The 24,516-nt window shown below is 36.2% G+C and overlaps 1 protein-coding gene across 6 annotated transcripts in view; it reads left to right on the forward strand.

Annotated features, from left to right (window-relative positions):
• Positions 1–24,516, forward strand: part of LOC106870290 (paladin) — a 137,693-nt gene that overhangs the window by 100,964 nt on the left and 12,213 nt on the right. For all 6 annotated transcript variants that reach the window (XM_014916313.3, XM_014916314.3, XM_089358940.1 and 3 more), the window contains exons 4-15: positions 744–920; positions 3,759–3,929; positions 5,567–5,721; positions 8,024–8,099; positions 8,239–8,381; positions 9,095–9,206; positions 10,521–10,622; positions 15,842–15,934; positions 18,718–18,843; positions 20,279–20,398; positions 23,285–23,458; positions 24,161–24,208. In XM_014916313.3, coding sequence (XP_014771799.1) covers positions 744–920; positions 3,759–3,929; positions 5,567–5,721; positions 8,024–8,099; positions 8,239–8,381; positions 9,095–9,206; positions 10,521–10,622; positions 15,842–15,934; positions 18,718–18,843; positions 20,279–20,398; positions 23,285–23,458; positions 24,161–24,208 — 1,497 coding nt within the window. The remainder of the gene's footprint in view (positions 1–743; positions 921–3,758; positions 3,930–5,566; positions 5,722–8,023; positions 8,100–8,238; positions 8,382–9,094; positions 9,207–10,520; positions 10,623–15,841; positions 15,935–18,717; positions 18,844–20,278; positions 20,399–23,284; positions 23,459–24,160; positions 24,209–24,516) is intronic.

Here is a 24,516-nt window from a genome sequence, read left to right on the forward strand (position 1 = left end):
ATCTGTGACATATATAACATGACTCAAGGGCAACTGACCTGGGCACCCAACAATAACAGCTACTCATGTATGGTAGTCTTTAGGATGGCATTGACTAAGGATTCCTAAATGTTCACTAGCTACCATGAGCTTTGCTTGCTAAAACCCTTACTGGTCTTGGGATTGTTATCTTTGCCATATAACATTGGCACTTTAACATTAGTGAGGTTGTAATGATGTGTATTGGCAAAATTGAGCTGAACAGAAAAACTGGAAATGCATATGTCATGAAGAGAAGTAGAGATAAACATATTGACTTTGTCATTGTTTTCACCATTATTCTTTAATGAATAAATGCCATCCTAATTATGTGATGTCAGCATGCCATCTCAAATCACACTGACATTCTTCTCTTCAGTTCAAGTTATTTGGATAGGTGTAATCTGTATTTGGATTATGACATGGTAAACAGTAAGGTAATCCTTATTTAGATTATAAACAATTAGGTTATCCATATTTGGATTATGACATGATGAACCATAAGGTAATACATGTTTAGATATATGATAATTAATAAGGTGATCCATAATTGGATAACAATATGATAAATACTAAAGTAATCTGCATTTGGATTATGACATGATATACAATAAGATAATTCATATTTATCTGCAGTGTGTTTAAATGGTTAAATAGTCATTTTAAATTGTCACTAGCTAATCATTCTTTGTGTTTATGATATTTTTCCTTGGATGTTGTTCTAGAATAAATACTTCTTGGTGTCTGATCGACCTGTGGATTTTGAAGGAAAACCGTTGAAAGAATCTGCAATATTCAGTTCGTACTGGAAAGCTAATCACCTGCCTTTGTATGGAATGGCTCAGCCAAACACTGCTAACCTGAAGAAAATTCTAGAAATGCTTTTGGCACACAGTAAACCAGTAAGTTTGAGATTGTCTCACGACAGATCTTTCATCTTTTACATTTAACATTTTGCTTGTTTCAGTCATTGGACTGTGGACATACTGGAGCATTGCCTCGGAGGGTTTATTAGTCCAGCGGTTCTCAGCCATTTGTTATCTACGGACCCCTTTGATTACTATTCTATTCTTGTGGACCCTCTTATTTTGTTTTCCACATATTCACTTGTGTAGGTTTGTAATAGCATTCTCTGAAAGAATGTGTTCCAGTGGCTGGAAACTTGCAGAACTATGTAAAATGTTTGAGAAACAACTTATCTGTCTCTTGCAATAAATACATCTCAAGCAAAAATTTTTTCCTGGACTCTTAAAATACTATTGTCAATCTTCTATTTACTAGTTTACTTGTGTGGACCCCCCAAAATTCTTATATGGACCCCCATAGCTCATATGGACCCTGGTTGAGAACCGCAGGTTTAGTTGAACATATCAACCCTAGTACTTATTTGTTAAGTTTGGTACATATTCTGTTAGTATTTTTTGCCAAACCACTTAGTTACTGGGTTGCAAAAAAAAACAAAAAACAATAGCTGTTGTCAAGCAGTGGTAAGGGGACAAACACAAACACACACATACATACATACATGCATACATACATACATATGTATATAGATATTAATATATGATAATAATGATGATATATATGTATATATATGTATATATTATATGTATCATCATCATCATCATCATCATCATCGTTTAACATCCGCTTTCCATGCTAGCATGGGTTGGACGATTTGACTGAGGACTGGTGAACTAGATGGCTACACCAGGCTCCAATCTGATTTGGCAGAGTTTCTACAGTTGGATACCCTTCCTAACACCAACCACTCCGAGAGTGTAGTGGGTGCTTTTACGTGCCACCGGCACGAAGGCCAGTCAGGTGGTACTGGCAACAGCCACGCTCAAAATGGTGTATTTTACATGCCACCTGCACAGGAGCCAGTTCGGCGTCACTGGCAACAATCTTGCTCGAATGTCTTTTCACATTCCACTGGCACAAGTGCCAGGAAGGCGACGTTGGTAACGATCACGCTCACCTCAAATATTTCCCTGAAGGAAGGCCTTCCTCTCCCTGGTCTTGTTGACTTTGAATTGTCATCAGTGCTTCTGTAAGCTTCTGTAACTTTATTTTTTCTGGGTAGGGCTGTTGGCCTCTACTCTTTGACCTGTCCAGCATGGGAGGCTCTACCAAGAGCTTCCACTCTGTTGGCGTAGACCTCAGGGTCAGTGAAATGCACAAGCCATCACACTGCAACAAGGAATGAATCTTGTGGTGGATCCATTCATTTTGGCATTGTCTTGTACTTGTATCAGCCATTAGACTGTGGCCATGCTGGGGCACTGCCTTGAAGAATTTTTAGTTGGAGGGATTGATCCCAGTACTAAATTTTTTAAGCCTCATACTTATTCTATCAGTCTCTTTTCGCTGAACTGCTAAGTTACAGGGGACATAAATACACCAACACCAGTTGTCAAGTGGTGGTAGGGGACAAACACTGACAGAAAGACACACGCATGTACGCACGCACACACACACACACACACACACACACACACACACACACACGTACACACATATATATATGATGGGCTTCTTTTCAGTTTCTGTCTATCAAATCCACTCACAAGGTTTTGGTCAGGCTATAGTAGGAGTCACTTGTACAAGGTGAGGTGCATACAGTGGGACTGAACCCAGAACCATGTGGTTGAGAAGCAAACTTCATACCACACAGCCATGCCTGTAATTTATTAACATTAGAGTAACTCTTTCTACTGATTTACCAAAGGAAAAATAGTAAAATGTACATTCTTGAGAATGTGACTATTGATACTGGTATGGTATGTGGTGAAGAAGGTCACTTTGTACTCACAAGGTTTTGGAATCAGTTCCATTGCATGGCACTTTAACTTTTTAGCGTTCAGATTCTTTTCTACTCTAGGCACAAGGCCTGAAATTTTGGAGGAGGGTGCCAGTCAATTAGATCGACCCCAGTACACAACTGGTATTTAATTTATCAACCCCGAAAGGATGAAAGGCAAAGTGGACCTCAGTGGGATTTGAACTCAGAACGTAAAGACAGACGAAATACTGCATGCTAACATTTCTGCTTGCTCACCGTCTTTAGCATTCAGATTACCTAGTCAGATGTAGTTCCTATATATCAACATTGTTTGAATTAATCATGCATTATCTTGTAGTTTTGAGAGTTTGATAATGCAGTTGTTTATCTTTAGAATGACAATTCAAGAGTAGGTGTGAGAGGCTGGATATGGACAATTTGAACAGACAGAATGTTTGGGTTAGATATGGTCATTTTAAATACTAAAGGATTAAGTAAGCATCTGTACTGTAGTCCCTGGCTGACCAATGGCTTATGAGTGAATTTGATTGAGGGAAAATACCGGAAGCTTTTAACAACCTACTCTCTGAGTGGTTGGCGTTAGGAAGGGCATCCAGCTGTAGAAACTCTGCCAAATCAGGCTGGAGCCTGGTGTTGCCATCCGGTTTCACCAGTCCTCAGTCAAATCGTCCAACCCATGCTAGCATGGAAAGCGGACGTTAAACGATGATGATGATGATGATATATAAAAAAAGGCAAAAAAACCTCTGTCAATTGAAAAGTAGATAAGGGTTGGTATAGAAACAGTATCCAATCACAAAACCTTGCTTTAAATCCTCTCTGTCTAACCCATACAAACACCGAAAAATACACATTCAAATGAAGGAACGACTGATTCTTGAGAAAAGAAAATAACTGCTTCAATTCAGAGTAAATGTGATGTCTTCTGTTGTAGGTTTTGCTACTTAATCTGAGAGAAGAACCAGTTTTTGTACTGGCAGTCAACCAACATGCTGAAAATGCTGTGTCTTATTCAATTCGGACAAAGGAAGAAGTGCATGATTGCATTGTTACAGGATTAACTGAGAAAGAGGCCAATGAACATGAACTGACACTTCGCAAACAGGTATCTCACTTTGCTTTTCTAATTATGTTAATGTCCCCTGTTAATTTTGAATATTATGATCATAATGTATGTTAGTTGAGGGCTCATGACCTAGTGGTTAGGATGTTGTGCTCAATATTGTGAGATTATGCTTTTAATTCCTGGATTGGGTGGTGAGTTGTGTTCTCAAGTAAAACACTTCATCTCAACTTGTTCTGTAATCACTTCAACTCCTGACATGTGGTACAATGTGCACCTGTTCAAGTGATGCTGATTTGATGGAGAGATTGAGCTAATGTACAGCATAAACGTTTAATCAATCACTATAAACAAATCATTTGTGCAGGTTGCTCAGCAAGAAAATGCAGAACTGGTTCTACCATTGGAATATGTGAGAGAGAGACCATCGGTCTATGTATATGAAGGAAATTATGATTTCATTCATTCACACAGGCATACATGCTAACATGCATGCACACATACATACCTACAACAAATACAAGCACACATAAACAGAAGATAGTTATTAAATAGGCGCAGGAGTGAGTGGTTGTGTGGTAAGTAGCTTGTTTACGAACCACATGGTTCCGGGTTCATTCCCACTGCGTGGCACCTTGGGCAAGTGTCTTCTACTATAGCCTTGGGCCGACCAAAGCCTTGTGAGTGGATTTGGTAGAAGGAAACTGAAAGAAGCCCACCGTATATATGTATATATATATATATGTATGTGTGTGTATATGTTTGTGTATCTGTGTCCCCCCAACATTGCTTGACAACCGATGGTGGTGTGTTTAGGTCCCTGTAACTTAGCGGTTCAGCAAAAGAGACTGATAGAATAAGTACTAGGCATCCAAAGAATAAGTCCTGGGTCAATTTGCTTGACTAAATGCGGTGCTCCAGCATGGCTGCAGTTAAACGACTGAAACAAGTAAAAGAGTAAATACCTGATCAACAGGTGAGATAAGGCAGGATGCCTCTAATACAGGAGTTCCCAACTCAGAACACAAAGAGAGATGAAATGCTGCTAAGCATTTTGCTCAGCATGTTTACCACCTTAATGCATAACTCAGTATTGGTTTCAAATTGTAGCACAAGGCCAGCAAGTTCAGGGCAAGGGGTTAAGTTGCTTACATCAACCCCCAATACTCAACTGGTATTTATTTTATCAACCCTGAAAGGACGAAAGGCAAAGCTGACTTGGTGGAATTTGAACTCAGAGCATAAAGACAGACAAAATGTCACTAAGCATTTTGCCTGTGTGCTAACGATTCTGCCAAGCTCACCACCTTAACCTATTACCTCCCATAATTCTATTAACTGGAATTTTTTTTATGAAACTTTGATTTCTAGCATAAAACAGCCTTAGAAACACGCTGGAATGATTAAAATAACATTTCAAAATAACATTTTAAGTAGAAATAAGCGAGATATTGGGTGAAAAATTAGCAAACCTCATTTGAATATCAGAGAAATATACCTAGTAGATATAGCAAAAAGGTTAGATATGTGTAAATATTGACAGATAATTACGAAATTTGTAATTTTTAAGTGATCTCATATGAGATCACTGATAGGTAATGGGTTAATGTTTAACTCAAAATTAATATCTGACATATACAAATCAGTGTGAATGCTAAAATTTTTGGATTCTTTCACAGGTTTTAAGATATGCTGCGACAAGCGACAGCTTTGATTTCCCCTTTTACAACTGCCCAGACGAAGAACCTTACATTTACAATGTACAGTATGAAGATTTCCTCATTACATCCAACGAAATGTATTCCAGGTTACAGTTTGAATATGCAGGTCTCAGGTAAGCATAATGTGTACCCAGTAAGCTTAAATAGTACTACCTACTTGTTTTAACCATTTACTTGCAATTTCTCTTTGTAGTTGCTAAACATGCTAGAAAAAGCAGCCAAAAATTTTACTAAAATCACACTGTGGTCATGACTGTGGCTATTGTTGTGCTCATGCTTGTGCTCATGTTTGTGTAAGTGGTTACAGTTGTGGTTGTGCATGTGGTCATGCTGTGGGTGTCTTTGTGCTCGTTGTTGTAGTCTTGCTCTTGCTGGTGGACGTTCTCCTCCTCCTCCTCCTCCTCCTCATCTTCGTGCTCATGCTTTTATCTGAAATTATATTAGTGGATAATGTTATATGAAACATATATGAAACCTGAGGAACAAAGGCTGGATGGTCATGGCTGGAAAGTTATCAATCATAGATCTGTTCAGAGAGAGAGCTGTCATGGGGTTAAACAGCAACACTCTTTTGCAAATTGTGAATCGTAACATGCACTTATACACACACACTCACACACAAATATATAGCCTCCTTCTCATCCACATTGTCTTCCTCCTCCTCCTCCTCCTCCTCCTCCTCCTCATCATCATCATCATCATCATCATCATCATCATCATCATCATCATCAGTAGCAGCAGCAGCAGCAGCAGCCACCCTTTCATCCTTCACCTCCTCTTCCTCCTCTTCTTCCTTCCTCCTCCTCCTCTTCCTTCATCCTCCTCTTCCTAGAGTGCACTCAGAGCTGTGTGCTTGTGCAACATTCTGTAGCTACTACAGCTTTCTCCTACATCTTGAAGCAAAACCAGCTGTAAGCTATCAAAATTGATTACATGATTCCTGTTCCCTTGTCAAATCATTAATTAATATTATGCTCTGTACTTGCCTAACACTTTACTGTAAATCATATGTATATTGAGTTCTGTTATTAGTATTGCTATGCCTAGAGACTGAAAGAGAAGAAAAACAAAGTTTCACTCATACTGTCTTTCTTTCTCAACTGTCTGTGTGTCTACTTCTGTCAGTACTGCTATGTTTCAGCTTTCTGTCTCCAATTCTTTTTCTTTAACATGATGTGGTTTGAGGGAGATTTAACTGCTGTTTCTCAGAATGGGGAAGGGGGAGTCTTCAAGATGATCCAGGGTCTAGACGTCTTGCAACTGCCACCATTGAGGAAAACATTGATCATGTTCACCACATGGTGATAGATGAGAGGTGATTGACTATAAATCAAATAGACAATGCTATTAGAATATCCTATGAGAGAGTTGAGAATATTTTGCACAATGAACATTGCATGATGAATGTGTTTGCTCAGTGAGTTCCATGTTTTCTGATACCTGATCAAAAATGCACCTGGTTGATCACACCATGGGGAAATCTGATATTGTTTGAGGCAGATCCAGCTAGTTGCCTTGAATGTTTCTTAAGCTTAGATGAGTGTTGTCTTCATCAGTTTGAGCCAGAGATAAAGAGACTATCCATGCAGTAGAAACACTCTTCCTCACCTACTCCAAAGAAGGTCATGGTTGTTTTATCTGCAGGGAACATGATGGCCTCAGTTTTTATGGATGCAAAAGACATTGTATTTATCAACTATCTTCAAAAAGGCCACATCATTGATGCTGAGGCGGTTATGAAAGGTAGTCAAGTCCAGATACCCGGGTCTTGTTTCATTTGGACAATGCTCCAGCACACAAGTCATTGGTTTCAATGGCTGCTGTGTGTGAGTGTGTCTTTGAACTGGTTGATCACCCTCCCTATTCTCCTGATTTGGCCCCATCTGACTATCATCTGTTCCCCAGTATGAAAAACACTTGGCTAGGAAGCATTATCACAGTGATGATGACGTCATATCTGCTGTTGATGACTTTCCTGACCAACAGGATGAAAGCTTTTTCACCAATGGGATCCAAGCACTAAAACACCGATGGAAGTAGTGTGTGGGCCACTAGGGGGACTATGTTGAACGATAAACCTTATTTGATCACATTCCATGAGAGTATCTTGGCCTGCTTTTGAACTTTTCAACCAACCCTAATACAATGTGCACTGAGGCACCAGTGAGGTCACCAAATAACATACAAGACTAAAGTTTGGAACATAAATTAAAATGGAAATTTGTAGGAAAGTTTTAATGTTTGATCAATTTAAACAGGAAGATTGTATGATAGAACTAACTAGTGGCAGTATTGGGTGGACCTGTACAATAGGAGTGGATTTGTGTCAGAGAACAAGAAGTGATTTAACATAAGTTCATATCAAATGAGTTAAATTTCAGAGTATATCTGATGTTTTTTTGTTTTTACTTTCAGGTATTTCAGATGGTGTATGCCATTATACTCAGCATTATCAGAAGAACAATTCGATTCTTTCATTTCATTTATGAAGGTAAATTTAAACTTTCAAAAAGTACTTTTTTTGTTTCTGTGTTTATACTTCATTGTCTTCCTTTCAGTTAAGATCTCTTTATAGCTGAAAGATATTTACTTTCTTTGTATCTTTTCTTTTTCCTTAAATTTTCTAACAGCCATATGTCTTTGATGTGAAGCAAACCTGCATTATTCCGGCTATACTTATTGCTAAGGACAAAAGAGATGAGCGATGTACAACTGCAATGGTTATGTGCAGTCTCCTCTATGGAAACGTTTTTGGGTTTCCACATGAAGCCAAGTAAGTTCTAGAAAGATATATCTTTTATCATTAAGACTGGCCATGGTGGGGAAATGCCTTGAAGAATTTTTTTAGTTAAATGAGTCAACCCTAATACTTACTTTTTGTTAAGCCTGGTACTTATTTTATTGGTTTCTTTTGCCAAACTGCTAAGTTACAAGGATGTATACACACCAACAACACTTGTCAAGCAATGGTAGGGAACAGACAAAAACACACATGCATGTACATACACATGCATGCACGCACGCATGCGCACACACACGCACACACACACACACACACACACACACACACACACACACACACACACAAACAAAGAGGCCTCTTTCAGTTTCTATCTACCAAATCGATTCACAAGACCTTGGTCTGCTGAAACTATAGTAGAAGATATTTGCCCAAGGTGCCATAAAGTGGGACTGAACCTGGAACTAGGTGTTTGGGAAGTTTGTTAGTGAGGTCAGAGCAAGGCAGAAAAGCAGTGGGGTCAACGAGTCTCTTTGGAAAAATTCCTTTTCTTATGGGTATAGGGCAAGTTTTAATGACTTGTGATTCATTTTCCAGTATTACATGATTTTTCTTTTTAATGACCTGTGATTCATTTTTCAGTGTTATGCTGGTTTATTATTATTATTATTATTATTATTATTATTATTATTATTATTATTATTATTATTATTATTATTATTATCATTATTGCCTTTAACTTTCAGCTCTTCACCAGCCAAAATCAATCCAAAGAAGCCATGCTATGAAAAAGGAGAATTCCAAGTAATTAGATCCTTGGTGTCTTTGGTACCAGATGGTTTGTTGCGAAAACAACAGGTAAATGGAACCGACTTCTGCTTTATATAAAAATAAGGCTTTCAGTTTTAGCAGGCAGGTGTTAGTCAGTTTCATGCTTCCAAAGACTTGAATGGTACTTTATTTTATCCACCATGAAAGCATGAAAGGCAGAACTATTATGGATGAGTGCATGTTAAATGTAAATGCAACATTGTTACTTTGATTGTTTTTATTTTGTGTGCTTATTACAAATTAATTATTGTCAGACAAAGCCTTAGCACACAATAGCAAATGTGTTGATAAAATAAGTACCAGATGAGTACTGGGATCAATGTAATTGACGACCCCCTCTACCAAAACTTCCAGCTTATGCCTATACTAAAAAGACTTATAACATTTTCAACGGGTTTTTTTTTTTTTTGTGAATTTCTACTACATTATCAGTTGCATTGCTGTGTTCCTGAGATCTGTACAGCATTGTCTTTCAGGAATGTAGATCTTTGTATACTACATAAGCTTTGCTTTGTTGCAACCTTTTGATCCTGGTCTGGCTTCTGTTCTGAAGATAAATTCCTCCCTTCATTATTCAAGTTTATGAGGCACTCAAAAAGATCCTCAACTCATTATGACATTAAGAAAAACAAAAAAAGATAAACCCCAGAGTAAGAGATGACTATTCAACTATGCACTTGGTAACCAACACAAAAAAGTCAATAACTTGTATCCTGTCGCCAACACCATGATATCTGAAAGTTTTATTAATAATATTCAGTCCACTCTAACCAGTGAGTGAATATTATTTACTTTACTTAAGCCCTTTGTTCTCTGTGGAGCATGGGCTGTTGATGACTTTTCTCCTCTCTGGGGCTGTCTTTTTGCTTCTTTTCAGTTGCTTCCCTGCTTTTTCAGCTTCACCACAGTATTTTACATATATTTCCCTGAGAGAAGGCCTTCATTTCCAAAGTTATGTTGGTTTTGAATTGTCATCAATGATTCTGTAACTTTACATTTAGTGTTGGCCCTATGCAAACCCATTTTTACTTCTGAGAAGGAGTGAGGTGAGTCATATTAGTCTGGCCCCTGTTCTTTGACCCGTCCAGCATCAAAGGCTCTACCAGGATTTTGCACTCTGCTGGCATAGCTCTCAAGGTCATTGAGGTACACAAGCCACCACATTGCAGCAAGGACTGATTAAAACACTTCCTGTAACATAAGTTGGTGTATGAAGACGACATCTTAGTATTTCAACAAATAGTTAGGAGATTCACCACAACTCCACCCCCAAAACATCCCCCCCCCCTAAAAACCAGGAAATTATTTCTGCACATTTCTTAAATATTCTGTCTGTTTCAGGTTGATGTTATAATAGATATGTGTTGTGCTGAAGGACAAAATCTACGATTGTGTATACTACAGGCTAAAAATTTGGTTTCTAAACTGTTGGAAAACCATCAAGTAAGTTTGTTTTATATCTAAAAATTTTCTTTTTAAAATGTTTCTTGAGATTCCAGCTTATAATGCCATGTGTTTATGTATCATGCATATGTCTTACAACTAGTGCACAAAACAAAGGAAAAAAAATTGTGCTCAAGGTTTCCAAAATGAAGTTTTTTTTTTGTTTGTTAATTCAAGATGGTTATTCTCATGGTTGTACACATACTTTGTGGAGAAAGACAAAATTTTCACACCACAAAATTTTTGTCTGCATACAAAATTAGTAGGAACATTATTTATGAATAATGTGGGGGTTGAAACGATCTTAACATAAACTTTTGATTAAAAGATATATAAGTTATAGGTGCAGGCATGGCTGTGTGGTAAGAAGCTTGCTTCCCAATCACATGGTCCCTCGTTCAGTCCCACTGTGTGGCACTTTGGCCAAGTGTCTTCTACTATAGCCTCCTGCTGACCAAAGCCTTGTGAGTGGATGTGGTGGACAGAAACGGAAAGAAGCCTATCGTATATATATTAGGGTGGAGTGAAAAATGCAACTTTGGAAATTAGTAACCAAGAATTAATATTTTGTTGTGAATTAGGGTTAAAAGAGGGGTGTATAAAGAAATTTGCAGTTAAATATTTATTTCAGGCTCCACAATGCAATTGAAAATTTTTTAAATCGCTATTTTAGGTTGAATTTTGGATTTTATGGATAAGTCATAATGAATACATATTTCTACATAGCAGAATGCAAAACAGTAAATATAGTATCCTTAAGAGGTTGCATACCAAGTTTCAATAAAATAGACTATAAAAAGAACAGGAGTGTGAACTTCTTTCCAGTGTCACTGCAATGGTCATTGTGTGTGGACTCATGTTGTACATGTGTGAAGTTTTCTGCATTGTACCTTGACTTTAGGCTATTGTATTAAAATTAATGATCATGTTAAATTTAGTGTTGTTTACATTTCGTGATGATTCATAAGCCAATAACGTGTCATGATATTGAAAGCTGAATATTTGGTACTCCATATGATCTTAGTAAGCGAGTTTTGCCAACTTATACTGATGTACTAAAATGTGTTTTATTTGAATGAGAAAAAGACAAGAATGTAGTTTAGAAAGATCTTTCAATTAAACAAATTGTCAAGATCATCATCATTCATCATCATCATCGTTTAACGTCCGCTTTCCATGCTAGCATGGGTTGGACGATTTGACTGAGGACTGGTGAAACCAGATGGCTACACCAGGCTCCAATCTGATTTGGCAGAGTTTCTACAGTTGGATGCCCTTCCTAACGCCAACCACCCAGAGAGTGTAGAGGGTGCTTTTACGTGCCACCGGCACGAAGGCCAGTCAGGCGGTACTGGCAACAGCCACGCTCAAAATGGTGTATTTTATGTGCCACCCGCACAAGAGCCAGTCCAGGTGCACATCCAGCCCTTGTGTTATGATTGAGTCAGTTAAACCGAAAATCTTAAACTTTTATCTGAAGTACCAAGCATTATTAAAATCTGTATAAAATAGAAAGAATGTGCCATTGTTTCAAACAAAGTGTAATGTGTTTAAAAACAGTGCAACAAAAGATTTATTTGATATTTCCTGTTGCAAATGCAATTCCTTTAAAAACTGTAGTTGTAGTAGAGACAAAAATGTACTACAGAGAGAACAAGATTTTTTACAGGATCAACAGACGAATAGAAAATTGATCATTGGTGGAATAGATCAAGCAGTATCTAAACGGAACATTCAGAGGTTAATTAGAAAGAATCAGCCAGATCAGAGTCACCCTTCTACATCAGCAAAGGAAAATTTAAGATTTTTGGTTTAACTGATTCAATTGTAGCACAAGGGATGGATGCCTTTTGCCAAAGAAAAATTATCTTTTCTGCTACAACCTTGACAATTTGTTTAATTTATTTTAATGTGTGTGTAATCTAGACCTCATGTAACATATATTTGGTTACCTAGTATTAAAAATAATAAAGAAAACAAAGTCGAAAAGTATATTTATTTCATATAATTTTGAAATTTCAAGTGTGTTGCGGAACCTGAAGATGTAAATTTAAGAACTTCAGACTTTAACACAGTTGATTTTAAAGGATTTCGCTATAAAAAATATATTCTTGAACACATATTTTGAAAATCTGTGTAAAATGTATCTTTTTCACTCCACCCTAATATATATATATATATATATATATATATATATATATATATATATATATACACATGTATGTATATATCTATTTGTGTTTGTGTTTGTCCTATCACCACTTGACAACCAGTGTGCATGTGTTTATGTCCCCCCATAACATTAGCGGTTCAGTTAAAAGAGACCGATAGAATAAGTACCAGGTTTTAAAAAAGAAGTAAGTACTGGGGCCCATTCATGCGACTAAAAGCCCTTCAAAACTGCTCCAGCATGGCAAAAGACAAAAATAAGTATGTATGTATGTAAAGTCATACTGTCAGGAGGTATGAAAGGTGAATATATATTTAACCAAGTGACTTCCCATAAGATTATGACTGTTTCACAGCCTTCTTCATGTATTAATTTTGGTATGGAAAAAATTATGCATAAATGTTAGCATTTATATCTATACTCAGTATTATAGAATACAATTGTGTATTAACAAATTAATTCAAATAAAGAAAGCCAGCTTATCAGATGACTGGAACATTATGGTTACTATAACTATTCAACTCTAAATATACACACAAAATTTCCTCTTTGAATATATATATATATATATATATATAATAATACGCGGTAAATTTGGAAAATTAGATATTCGAATACGAACCATGCTCTCTATTTGACTCGTATCTCGAATGTTGTCTGGTCATTCTGCCGATGATAGTCCTACCTTTGTGAGATATATAATTTTTATCTTACTAAAATTGACTTGAAACCATGGTACGGAATATAGATTGGTAAATGTTTTTATTTTTCATTCCCTTTCGAAATTATCCCTATTTTTTGTGGTATGTAGTCTTGCTGCTATTTCTAGTGGGTTAGATGTCCTATTACAGGTATCTCTGTATTTTAAATAAAAATATATACATATATATATATATATATATATATATACAATGTATTGAAGGCTGGAACTAGACAAAATTAGATTGATTTAGTCAGTATAACCAAAGATATATTGCTTCATATCAATTAAGTGCTAGAGAGAAATTTAAGCAACTGACTATCCTTAATGTAAATCTGTATCTAATTAAGTGTGCATATATGATGGACTTCTGCATGGTTTCCATCAACTAAATTCTATTCACAAGGCATTGATCAACACTGTGCTATACTAACAGACACTTGGCAATGGTGTCATATTGTGGAGCAAACTTGGACTCATGTATTCTTTTCTACTCTAGGCACAAGGCCCAAAATTTTGGGGGAGGGGGCCAGTCGATTAGATCGACCCCAGTACGCAACTGGTACTTGATTTATCGACTCCAAAAGGATGGAAGGCAAAGTCAGCCTCAGTGGAATTTGAACTCAGAACGTAAAGACAGATGAGATACCACTAAGCATTTTGCCTGGCATGCTAGCATTTCTGCCACCTTGGACTCATGTATTTGTAAAGCTAACTTCTTTATCATATAGCTATTCCTGTGCCTATACTTAGAGAAAATTATCCTTTTGTTTTAATTTGTTAGTATTTTGTTTAATATAGGGTAACATATTTCTTCTGATTATTTGATAAAGAGAGCATTGATATCTTGAGGTGACAGGGTATGGGACAACTAGTAAAGAGGTCACTTGATGATGGTATCTTGCCACTGGTACTGCAATGCTTACAAGACTTATCAAACGGCTTTGGGTTCTGTCCCACTGCATGTTACCTTGGATAAGTATCTCCTACTAAAGCTCCAGGTCAACCAAAGCCTTGTGAGTGGATTTGCTTGATGGAAACTGAAAGAAGCTCATTATGTATATGTTCGTATTTTAATGTTCCACTTAGGCATAGTGATACTAATAAGTGTTAGTTGAGTACAGAGCACAATATGAAATTAAATAAATGACAAAGGAATGGGAAATTCTACAATAAATTTCATTATCTTACAGCTGTTTCTGCAATAAGATGAGGTGTATCACCATATAACTTCCTTGGAGCTTCTAATATGAAGGAAGCTATAAGGTGATGTACTTGCAGTCAGCTCTGAGTGCACTGCATCTTATAGCAGAAACAGCTGTAAGCTAATGAAGCCCATTGCATTGAGTATATATATATATATATATATATGCACATGTGTGTGATAGTGAGACTTTGTACTTGCCTTGTTGTCATGTCTATTTGCTGGTTGTAAACAATGGCTCACTGAAAATATCAGATGTTGTCATTTGCTTGCAGTCCACTGTGAAAGCAAGTTCGGGCTTCTTGACATGTTTTGACATGCTGTGTGATCTTTGTAAGTAAAAGGCTTGTTTATATAGTTGTCAGTTCTCTTTGTAAACATGTCCTGGCTGTTTGCTTATCAAAAGGCTGTGAGAATATTGCTTTACTTGAAAAAAGCTGGGGGTAGGTATTAGGAAGGGTGTCTGGTTGTAGAAAACTCTGCCCCAGTATATTCACATCTGATCCATGCAAACATGGAAAAGATGGCATTAACACAATGATGACCATGATAGTTATAGCATTCATAGTTGTAATATTAGTAGTTATGATAAGGTGGCGAGCAGGCAGAATTGTTAGCACATCAGACAAAGTGCTTAGCAACTTTTTGTCCATCTTTATATTCTGAATTTAAATGCTGCCAAGGTCAACTGCCTTTTGTCCTTTCAGGGTTGATGAAATAAGTACCAGTTGAGCACTGTGGTCAATGTAATTGACTTACCCCCCACCACTCCTACAAAATTACTAGTCTTTTTCCAGATGGCAGAATCGTTAGCACACTGGGCAAAATGCTTGCAGCATTTCAACCGTCTTCTACATTCTGAGTTCAAATATTGCCAGGGTTGACTTTGCTTTTCATTGTTTTGGAATTGATGATATAAGTATCAATTGGATCCTGGTGTCGATGTAATCGACTTACCCCCTACCCCAAAATTGTTGGCCTTGTGCAAAAAATTGAAGCCAGTATTTGTAGTTATGATATCAATAGTAATGATCTTCATATGAGGCACCACTAGCTATAATAAAAAGTATTTATGATATTGATACATGTGATGTCTTATGATGTATTGTCAGAATGTAATAAAGTCGTTTACTCTCTACAAACAGATCAAAGAATCTCAGGAGGCAACAAACAAAGCACTTCGGTATTTAGATCGTTATTTCTACCTAATTTGTTTTAATGCATATCTTGCTGAACAGGTATGTATTTTTCCTTCATATTCAATAAACGATATATTGTGTATTATCATGTATTATTTTGTGTCCCAACATCAAATTTTCAAGTCACATTAAAGTTAATAAAAGTTTGTGATTGTTACTTTAAAAAAGAAATAAATATTCCTTATATAAAAATAATTAATGTTTACAATGAAAGAATGAAGAATTGCTTCTGTGCTCACTGAGCCTGCTAGAAATAGCAGCTTAATTTTCTTCCTCATATACTTCCATCTTAAAAATAGAAGGATGAGTCACAAAAACAAAAAAATAAAAATGAAAATACAAGATTATTATGGTTGAAAAGAACGTTTGTATCATAGAACCAGGGGTGGTCAGGGGTAGTCCCAGGTGGTTTGATATCAGAAGGGTTAAGGATATGGTGCAATGCCTGTTGCAGAGTTAAACAAATAATTTTATAACAAAGACATCACTATCAAGCAATGAACTTGCAGAATCAATAAAATGTTGGATACAATACTTCATGGTATTTGTTCTGACTGTCTGCCTTCTGTGTTCAAACCCCACCAATGTTAACTTTGTCTTCCATCCTTTTTGGGTTTCACTGAATAAAAACTGAAAGGTAATTTTCTATTGTAACAAGATGGGATCAGGGAACAAAACTTATTTTGCTTGTTTGAGTGGGTGGGGGAACCCTCACATCCAGAATATTATTAAATCTCATTTTTTTGAATTATCTATTCTGGAGTAGATAATCTATTTACTTTGTATGCTCTATTTAACCTTTGCTTCAACACATCCTAAGGTTCAATTTCTTTTTTGACTTTTCTATTTATAAATGGTTGGTTATCTAGAGAAAAGGACAGAAAAAACGCTATACATAAATATTTCTTTAAATAGCAGAAACCAACACTAGCAACTTCCAATAGTTCACATGTATGATAATCATAACAATTCTTCATACTGCCATGTTGGATGAGAACCACAATAGTTCTTCAAGCCAACACAGTAGCCTAAAGGTTTGTTGTGGCTCTCATACAAGGAAACTTACCTAAGTATTATATATTACTAGCAGTATAGCCTGGCGCTGCCCGGGATTAAGCTAGGATTATTAAGTGATCAAGTGCTTTATTTCAAACCAAAATAAGTAACATGGACATCAGATTTGAGCGAAATCCGTTGAAATTGGTTTGGCTGAAAATGGTTTGCTGGCAATTTGATTGGGAAATCCCATAAGGAATCAGTTTATTGGTTATTTCCACTCATTGACTGTTTTTTTTTTAAAGTTGCATTAGAGATCTGCATAGGAAAAGGTTGGTCTGAAGGTTTGCATTGGGGATGTGAATTGGAGTAACTTAGGAAAACTTACCAACAGCCTTAACCAAAAAATAAGGGGCCTGTCCCTTCTAGGTTAACTCTAATCCTAAACCCTAACCCTAACCCTGACCCTAAAACCGTAACCCTAACACCAACCCTAATCCTAACCCTAACCCTAACACTAACCCTAACCTTAACCCTAATCTTAACCCTAACCTTAAAACCTTAACCGTAACACCCTAGTGGAAATCGTTCGGGTGTTAATCTGAAAAATTACCAAACCCTTTTTGTGGTCAGAAAAACGGGTTGGGGGGGGGGGTTGACAAATTGTTACATTTTTGTTTCATAGTTGTGAAATATAAACAAAACTATTTCGCTCCCAAAGTAGTATATGTGCGTGTGTGTGAGAGTGAGAGGTGGGAGAAAGATGAACGATTTAAAACAAATAAATGATTTAAAATAAATATATTTGAATTGTTGTGTGAGAAAGTATATATAATCTCATTATAGAATATAGTGTCTTTCAAAAACATCGTATATTTTAAACTATATCTCATGTTTAAGAAAAAAAAATGCCTTTTACATTTTACACTTAACTACATTTTCATTCCTAATACGCTTTCTGCCTCCCCTTTCCACTTTTTCGTTCTTTTTTTTTTTTGTTAGACGCTAGCAAAGTAAACTCTGTCTTGCTTAGAAAAATTTGCTTTGATTTCTGTCTGCCTTACCCACTTTTTTCAATTTTTTTTATTTTATACGCTAGCAAACACTGTATCTTCCCCCTGTCACAAACACACTATTTCTTTCTTTCTATCTCTGTCTGTCTGTCTGTCTGTCTCTCTCTCTCTTTCACGCGCGTACGCACAGATTTGACTTCGCCATGTCAACAAACTTCAAAATTGGTTAAAGTTTATCGAATTTTACAGGTATACGCGGGTACCTCTGAGAGAAAGTTCACTAAAATGCACATAGGGTCATTCCGAATCTTCTCCTAAAATTGGAGCGACATGCATGCTAATTTGTGGACGTGCATAAACCACATTCACGTACACATACACACAAACATCCTCTGTTTTATAGATATTGATATCACTAATGCCCAGGCCCCTTTTCAAATATTTATAATGACTATTGTGGTGCTGCTTGTTTTTGTATGTCTCAAATTGGTATTTATAATGTTTATTTTCATATTTTCTTAGTAGTGATTTCATTTTATAATCCTAAAGTATACAGGGTGTCCACAAAGTCTGGTCACATGGGATTAACACATACTTTAAGAAATTATTATTTCTTATATTTAATTGTTTATGTTATGATTTTATTTATTCCATGTACCCAGACTTTGTGGACACCCCGTATAATATTGTAACTGAAAATCTGTTGAGCTCTTAGATCTGCCTTTGACGAGATATAAACAGGGATTTATAATTTCATCTCACCTTCATCACTATCATCAGCTTAATATGACATCTGTTGTTTTAACATTTCAGGCTCGTCAGGCATTTAATATCAACTTTAGTGCATGGATGTTGAAACATCCAAATCTTTATCGTATCCAGGAACAACTGAATCTGTTTCCCAAGAAGGGCCAAGCATTGCTGAATGAATGCATAATGGTATGTTCTCCATTGGATAGTATATTCCTCACTGTGTGTTAAATGGTTATGTATTTTGAATTGGGTGACATTGTTTATTGCATGGTATGTTGTGAGTTATATTTTGCATTGTATAACATGTATTGACATGGCTTGAAGGTTGTTGGTCTGGTCTGTGGTGATGACTGGTTGAGTTGATGAATGAAAATTTTTGTTAAATGGTATATCTCCATTTTCTTATTTTCTTTATATATATATATATATATATATATATATATATATATATATATATATATAGTACTTGTGTATATAAGCTTGACCAGTAACTGGTCTGTCAATATGCTAGAAGAAGATCACTTAAAAAATTCTCAAATAAGGATTCAGCGGAGCAAAAAACAGGCGGGTGAGACCGACCGCCTGTTTTTTGCTCCGCTGAATCCTTATTTGAGAATTTTTTAAGTGATCTTCTTCTAGCATATTGACAGACCAGTTACTGGTCAATCTTATATACACAAGTACTATAATCCTTTTAGGATCTCGAAAAGTTTTTTTCCTGAACCTTCTGATTCTCCTAATGTGCTAGTTTCCTGGTATTAAATTGATATTAATTAATATCGAATTTTTACCATATCATGTTAATTATATATATATATATATATATATATATATATATAAATATATATATATATGTATATATGTATATATATATATATATATATATATATATATATATATATATATATATATATATATATATATATATATATATATATATATATATATATGTATGTGTGTGTGTCTGTGTGTGTGTGTGATGTAGACTTAGTACACTTGAAAATGGCTGGAGAATATGCAAAATGAAATATATTGTAGGCAGGAACTGAAAAGATGAATTCTTTCACATTAATATTGACAGGATGAATTTTTTTGTAAATGTTCATACTGTTGAAACAATTAGTTTTAGAAGCTGGACAACCTTTCCATTCTAATCATTCAACAATAGAGCTAATTGCCAGCCAGGTAGACTGAGGTAAGTTATGATGGAGTTTCTGTAAGAACATATGATGGCTGTAGTTAATATTTAACTATAAGGTAATGTGGTCAATACTCTCAGCATCTTAACCCTTTTGTTACTGTATTTATTTTGAGATGCTCTGTATTTCTTTCAATTACTTTAAATATAACAAAGAAGTTAGTAAAATAACTTAGTTATCATTCAGCTAGTGTTAGGAACAAATTGTGACTAAGGTTTGGTGGAAGATTTTTATTCAAAATTTATGAAAACAAGACATTTGTACTCAAAGCCAGACCTGGTTTCAGCTGGGCTGGTAACAAAAGGGTGAACAACACAAGCACTGTTCCTGATTTCCATTAATTAATAAATCTGAAAGTTATCAATCATTAAAATATAGACAGCATTGTACTTATGAAAGTAAGTCTTTCTCTCTAAATCTAGGTTGAAGACACTATCAGTCAGGAAGACCGTTTGAGTTCAATACAGAATTTAAGTGTAGCTAACTTTCAAAAGGTCACTGGTCATCTTCCTCTTTATGGTATGGCACAGCCTGTTTCTCAGGTAAGTCAAAGAAGATTATGTTGTTTTACTGTTGATTTCTTTAAAGTCATACTAATATTCTTTTCTACTCTAGGCGCAAGGCCCAAAATTTTAGGGGAGTGGGGGCAGTCGATTAGATCGACCCCAGTATGCAACTGGTACTTAATTTATCGACCCCGAAAGGATGAAAGGCAAAGTCGACCTCAGCAGAATTTGAACTCAGAACATAACGACAGACGAAATACTGCTAAGCATTTTGCCCAGCGTGCTAACATTTCTGCCAGCTTGCTGCCTTAAAGTCATTCTAATATTACATATAGCAAAGTAATGGTTTGGCACATTCATTAAAGCCTTGCAAGAAATATCTTGCTGTATTTTTTTTCTACATTCTATAGGTAGAGGACACCAAAAGGGGTCTCAAGGAGTAGCATCTCTGCCTTCCTGAGCTAGTTTTCCACCACATTTCTTAAAAATCGTGGTAGAGGCCTTGGTCTCGGGACCACTCATGTCTAGAAACTGAGGTTGGGGATAAGCAATGGCATGCTTCCCATAGAAAATCCTGTTCCAAAAAAACCTCATGATAGCAAGGGAGAATGGGAACCAGCCAGCCCAAAGGTTGGGATGGGCTGCACCTGTCTGCCTCTGTTGCTATGCCATTGAGGTAGATCTGGCCACCCCCGGTAACAGGGACAAAACCTGAATTTAAAACACTGGATGATGATGAAGATGATGAAGTTCAAATTCTGTTAATGCCAACTTTGTCATTTGTCTCTCCAGGGTCTTTAGACTAAAGTTCCAGTCAACTTCTGGGATTGATTTAATTGACTAACCCCCACCTTTGAAATTTTACATCTTGTGCCGATCTTTTTCTCTTCTGTTCACAATTCTGGGCTGTCTTTTCTGCTTCCCTGAGTAAATGCTTTCCTTTCCTGATCTTTGTTTGAATTGTCATCAATGTGTCTGAAATTTATTTTTCTAAGTAGAGGTGTTGGCTCTTCACAAACCTATTTTTACTACTTGGAACCATGGTCTATATCAGTCTGGCCTCTATCTTTGACCTGTCCAGCACAAGATGCCCTACTAGGAGCTTGCACTCTGTTAGCATAGTTCTCAGGTGTATCGAGGCATACAGGCCACCACATCACAGTAAAGACTGGACCTTGTGGTGGTAGCATGCACCATGTTTTCACTAATTGTTTTTGGTGTTTATGTCCTTACATGCAGATATCGACATCCGCTTGGTTCCCTTTCCACCCTCGACACAGTGGAACATCCAGGTGATTTACATAGCATAATAAATGGTATAACCCAGCTGCTGTTATTGTAATATTTGTCTTTGTGGTGTTCTAGTATGACCTAAACTGTAATAAGAGCCTAAATATTTCAAAGAAGGATCAAGGATACAGAGCTTAAATGTTTCAAAGAATTATTAAACTTTTCATTATTGTATTTCTGTTGAAATAAATTGCCTTTGTTTCAAATAATTTTGAAAATAACAAAGAATTTAATGTAACTGTTAAGCTGCTGCAAGGCAGCAAGCTGGCAGAATCATTAGCACTCTGGGAAAAATGTCTAGCAGCATTTCTTCTGACCTTACATTCTGAGAGTTCAAATTCTGTTGAAGTCAGCTTTGCTTTTCATCCTCTTGGGGACAGTAAATTAAGTACCAGTTAAGCTCTTGCATCCATGTAATTGACTTGCTCTCTCCTCACAAATTTCAGGCCTTGTGTCTTTAGTAGAAAGGATCATTAAGCTGCTGTATGATGGCAAACAGACAGAATCAATAATGTGTTTGACAAAAGGCTAAGGCAGCATTTCTTCAAGCTCTTTACACTCTAAGTTCAAATTCTGAACTGAACTGAAATATCAATTGAACACTGGGTTTCATTGTCGTTGTTGTCGTCGTTGCTGTCGCCACTGCTGCCGTCATTGTTGTCCAGTGTTTTAAATCTGAGTTTTGTCCCTGTTAGCCGGGGTGGCTGGATCTATCTAAATGCCATATCAACCAAGGTAGGCAGGTGCAGCCCTCTCCAACCTTTGGGCTGGCTAATGCTCATTCTCCTTTGCTATCATGAGGCTTTTTTGGAGCTGGATTTTCTATGGGGAGCATGCTGTTGCTTACCCCCAACCTCAGTCTCTAGACATGAGTGGTCCTGAGATCAAGGCCTCTACTATGATTTGTAAGAAATGGAAAACTAGCTCAGGAAGGCAGGTTTGCTACTCCCTGAGACCCCTTTCGGAGCCCTCCTACCCTGCTCCTTTCTTGCATAGTACCAAACTATGAAGTTGTTATCTTTCGAACATAAGTTAGCATGAAATTTTGATGGAAAGTTTTAATTTACATCCTTTTAGAAGAGAATGTTTGTATCATAGAACCAAAGGTTGTCTCAAGCAGATTGGTAATGGAAGGTTTAACCCTTAAGTATTTAAAATGGCCACATCTGGCCAAAAATATTCTGCCAGATTTAGGTTCAAACTAGCCATATCCAGCCTCTCATGATTACCCTACAATGTCATTCTAAAAATATACAATCACAGCATTGAAATCTTGAAGCTACAAGATAATATATGATTAATTTAAAACAATGGGAATAAATAAGCATTACGTTTGGTAGAATAATCTGAATCACCAAGAGAATTAAAGAAGCACATTTCTTTAAAAATAAATTCTATAATTGACCAACTGTGTTGTAGATGTATGATGTATGACAAAAAAGAAATGAAAAAGCAAACAATTTTGATATTGTTAAGCATGGAAATAACAATAGTGCATGTGTTTAATAGTGGTTACTATGACTCTATCAAAGACAACAATCCAGATATATATGTATATATATATATATATTAATATATTGATATATAATCTCTTGATCATCTTTTATTACTTTATTTTGTCTTATTTTCCAGGCTGTTAGCAAGGTCTTAGACCATTTGACCAATGTTAAAATGCATTCCCATGTTATCTTTATCAACCTTCGTAATGATGTCAGTGTTGAAATCCATGGTAAACTGTATTATGTGAGTAATACCAACGACCCAAACAAACAACCAATCTATTTTAATGAGTTATCAAATTACAATGTAAGTCTTGAAACTTTTTCTTTCTTCTTCTACTGCTCTCTCTTTCTTTTTCTTCTCTCTGTCTCTTTCATTTTTGTTATGGGAGAAAAGGAAAAGGATGTCTCAGTCAAAAGTCCCTTTTTTAAGAAAGTTGTTGTGGGTCACAACCATCTCGTCATCCACCCAACATGTTCAGCCAACCAAAAATTGATGCCACTGTTTTAGTTTTTATAGACCAGTTTGCCTGAATGTGTGTTCAAGTGCCCACTCTGGTACCTCTTGAACTGCTAAAATTAGGAAATTGAAACATTTTAATCAATGGTTACCAAACAAAATAGAGAAACCGTTTTCTTTTTTTAATTTTCTTTTTATCATTTGAAATTTTGATTCTTTTCAAATTTTTAAATTTTATACATTTAGATTTAGATGGTGGCGCATTATTATAAAATACCCCTGCACCCAACTAATTACTACCACACACACACACACTCCCCCTCTTTCTCTCTCTCTCCCATATTGATAACGACTCAATAATATTTTTTTTCTTCTCTCAGCATATAAATATATTTTTGCAAGTATATAAACCAGCTCCTTAATTCTCTCATCATTCACATTTCCCCCATGACTAATAGGACCTGTAAAAGTCTGAGCCAATATTTATTTTGTTCTTCACTAAATTTCGTTTTGATGTATTCAATGTTTTTTTTTTTTTATATCTTGTAGGATATAGAATCTTTATTCAATGTGGAATCATTCAGGAAACAATTGAAAGTAAGTTCCATTTTAATTTACAAATGCAAATCCTTCACATTACTGTCATTATTTAGTGTCCACTTTTCCATGCTTGCATGGGTCAGATGGAATTTGTTGAGACAGAGTTTCTATAGCTGAATGCCCTTCCTGTTGATAACTCTCACATATTTCCAAGCCAGGTCAAACACGTTTTCACCGAAGATTGGAAACAAATAACACTGCTTGTATGACAGTGACACTCGTTTACAATTATTGCATAATGCCAAGACACAGAGATACAGACACACATATACAACAGGCTTCTTTCAGTCTCCATCTAGCAAACC

Source organism: Octopus bimaculoides, chromosome 1 (assembly GCF_046866305.1).
Source record: "Octopus bimaculoides isolate indiv1 chromosome 1, ASM4686630v1, whole genome shotgun sequence".
Lineage (NCBI taxonomy): Eukaryota > Metazoa > Mollusca > Cephalopoda > Octopoda > Octopodidae > Octopus > Octopus bimaculoides.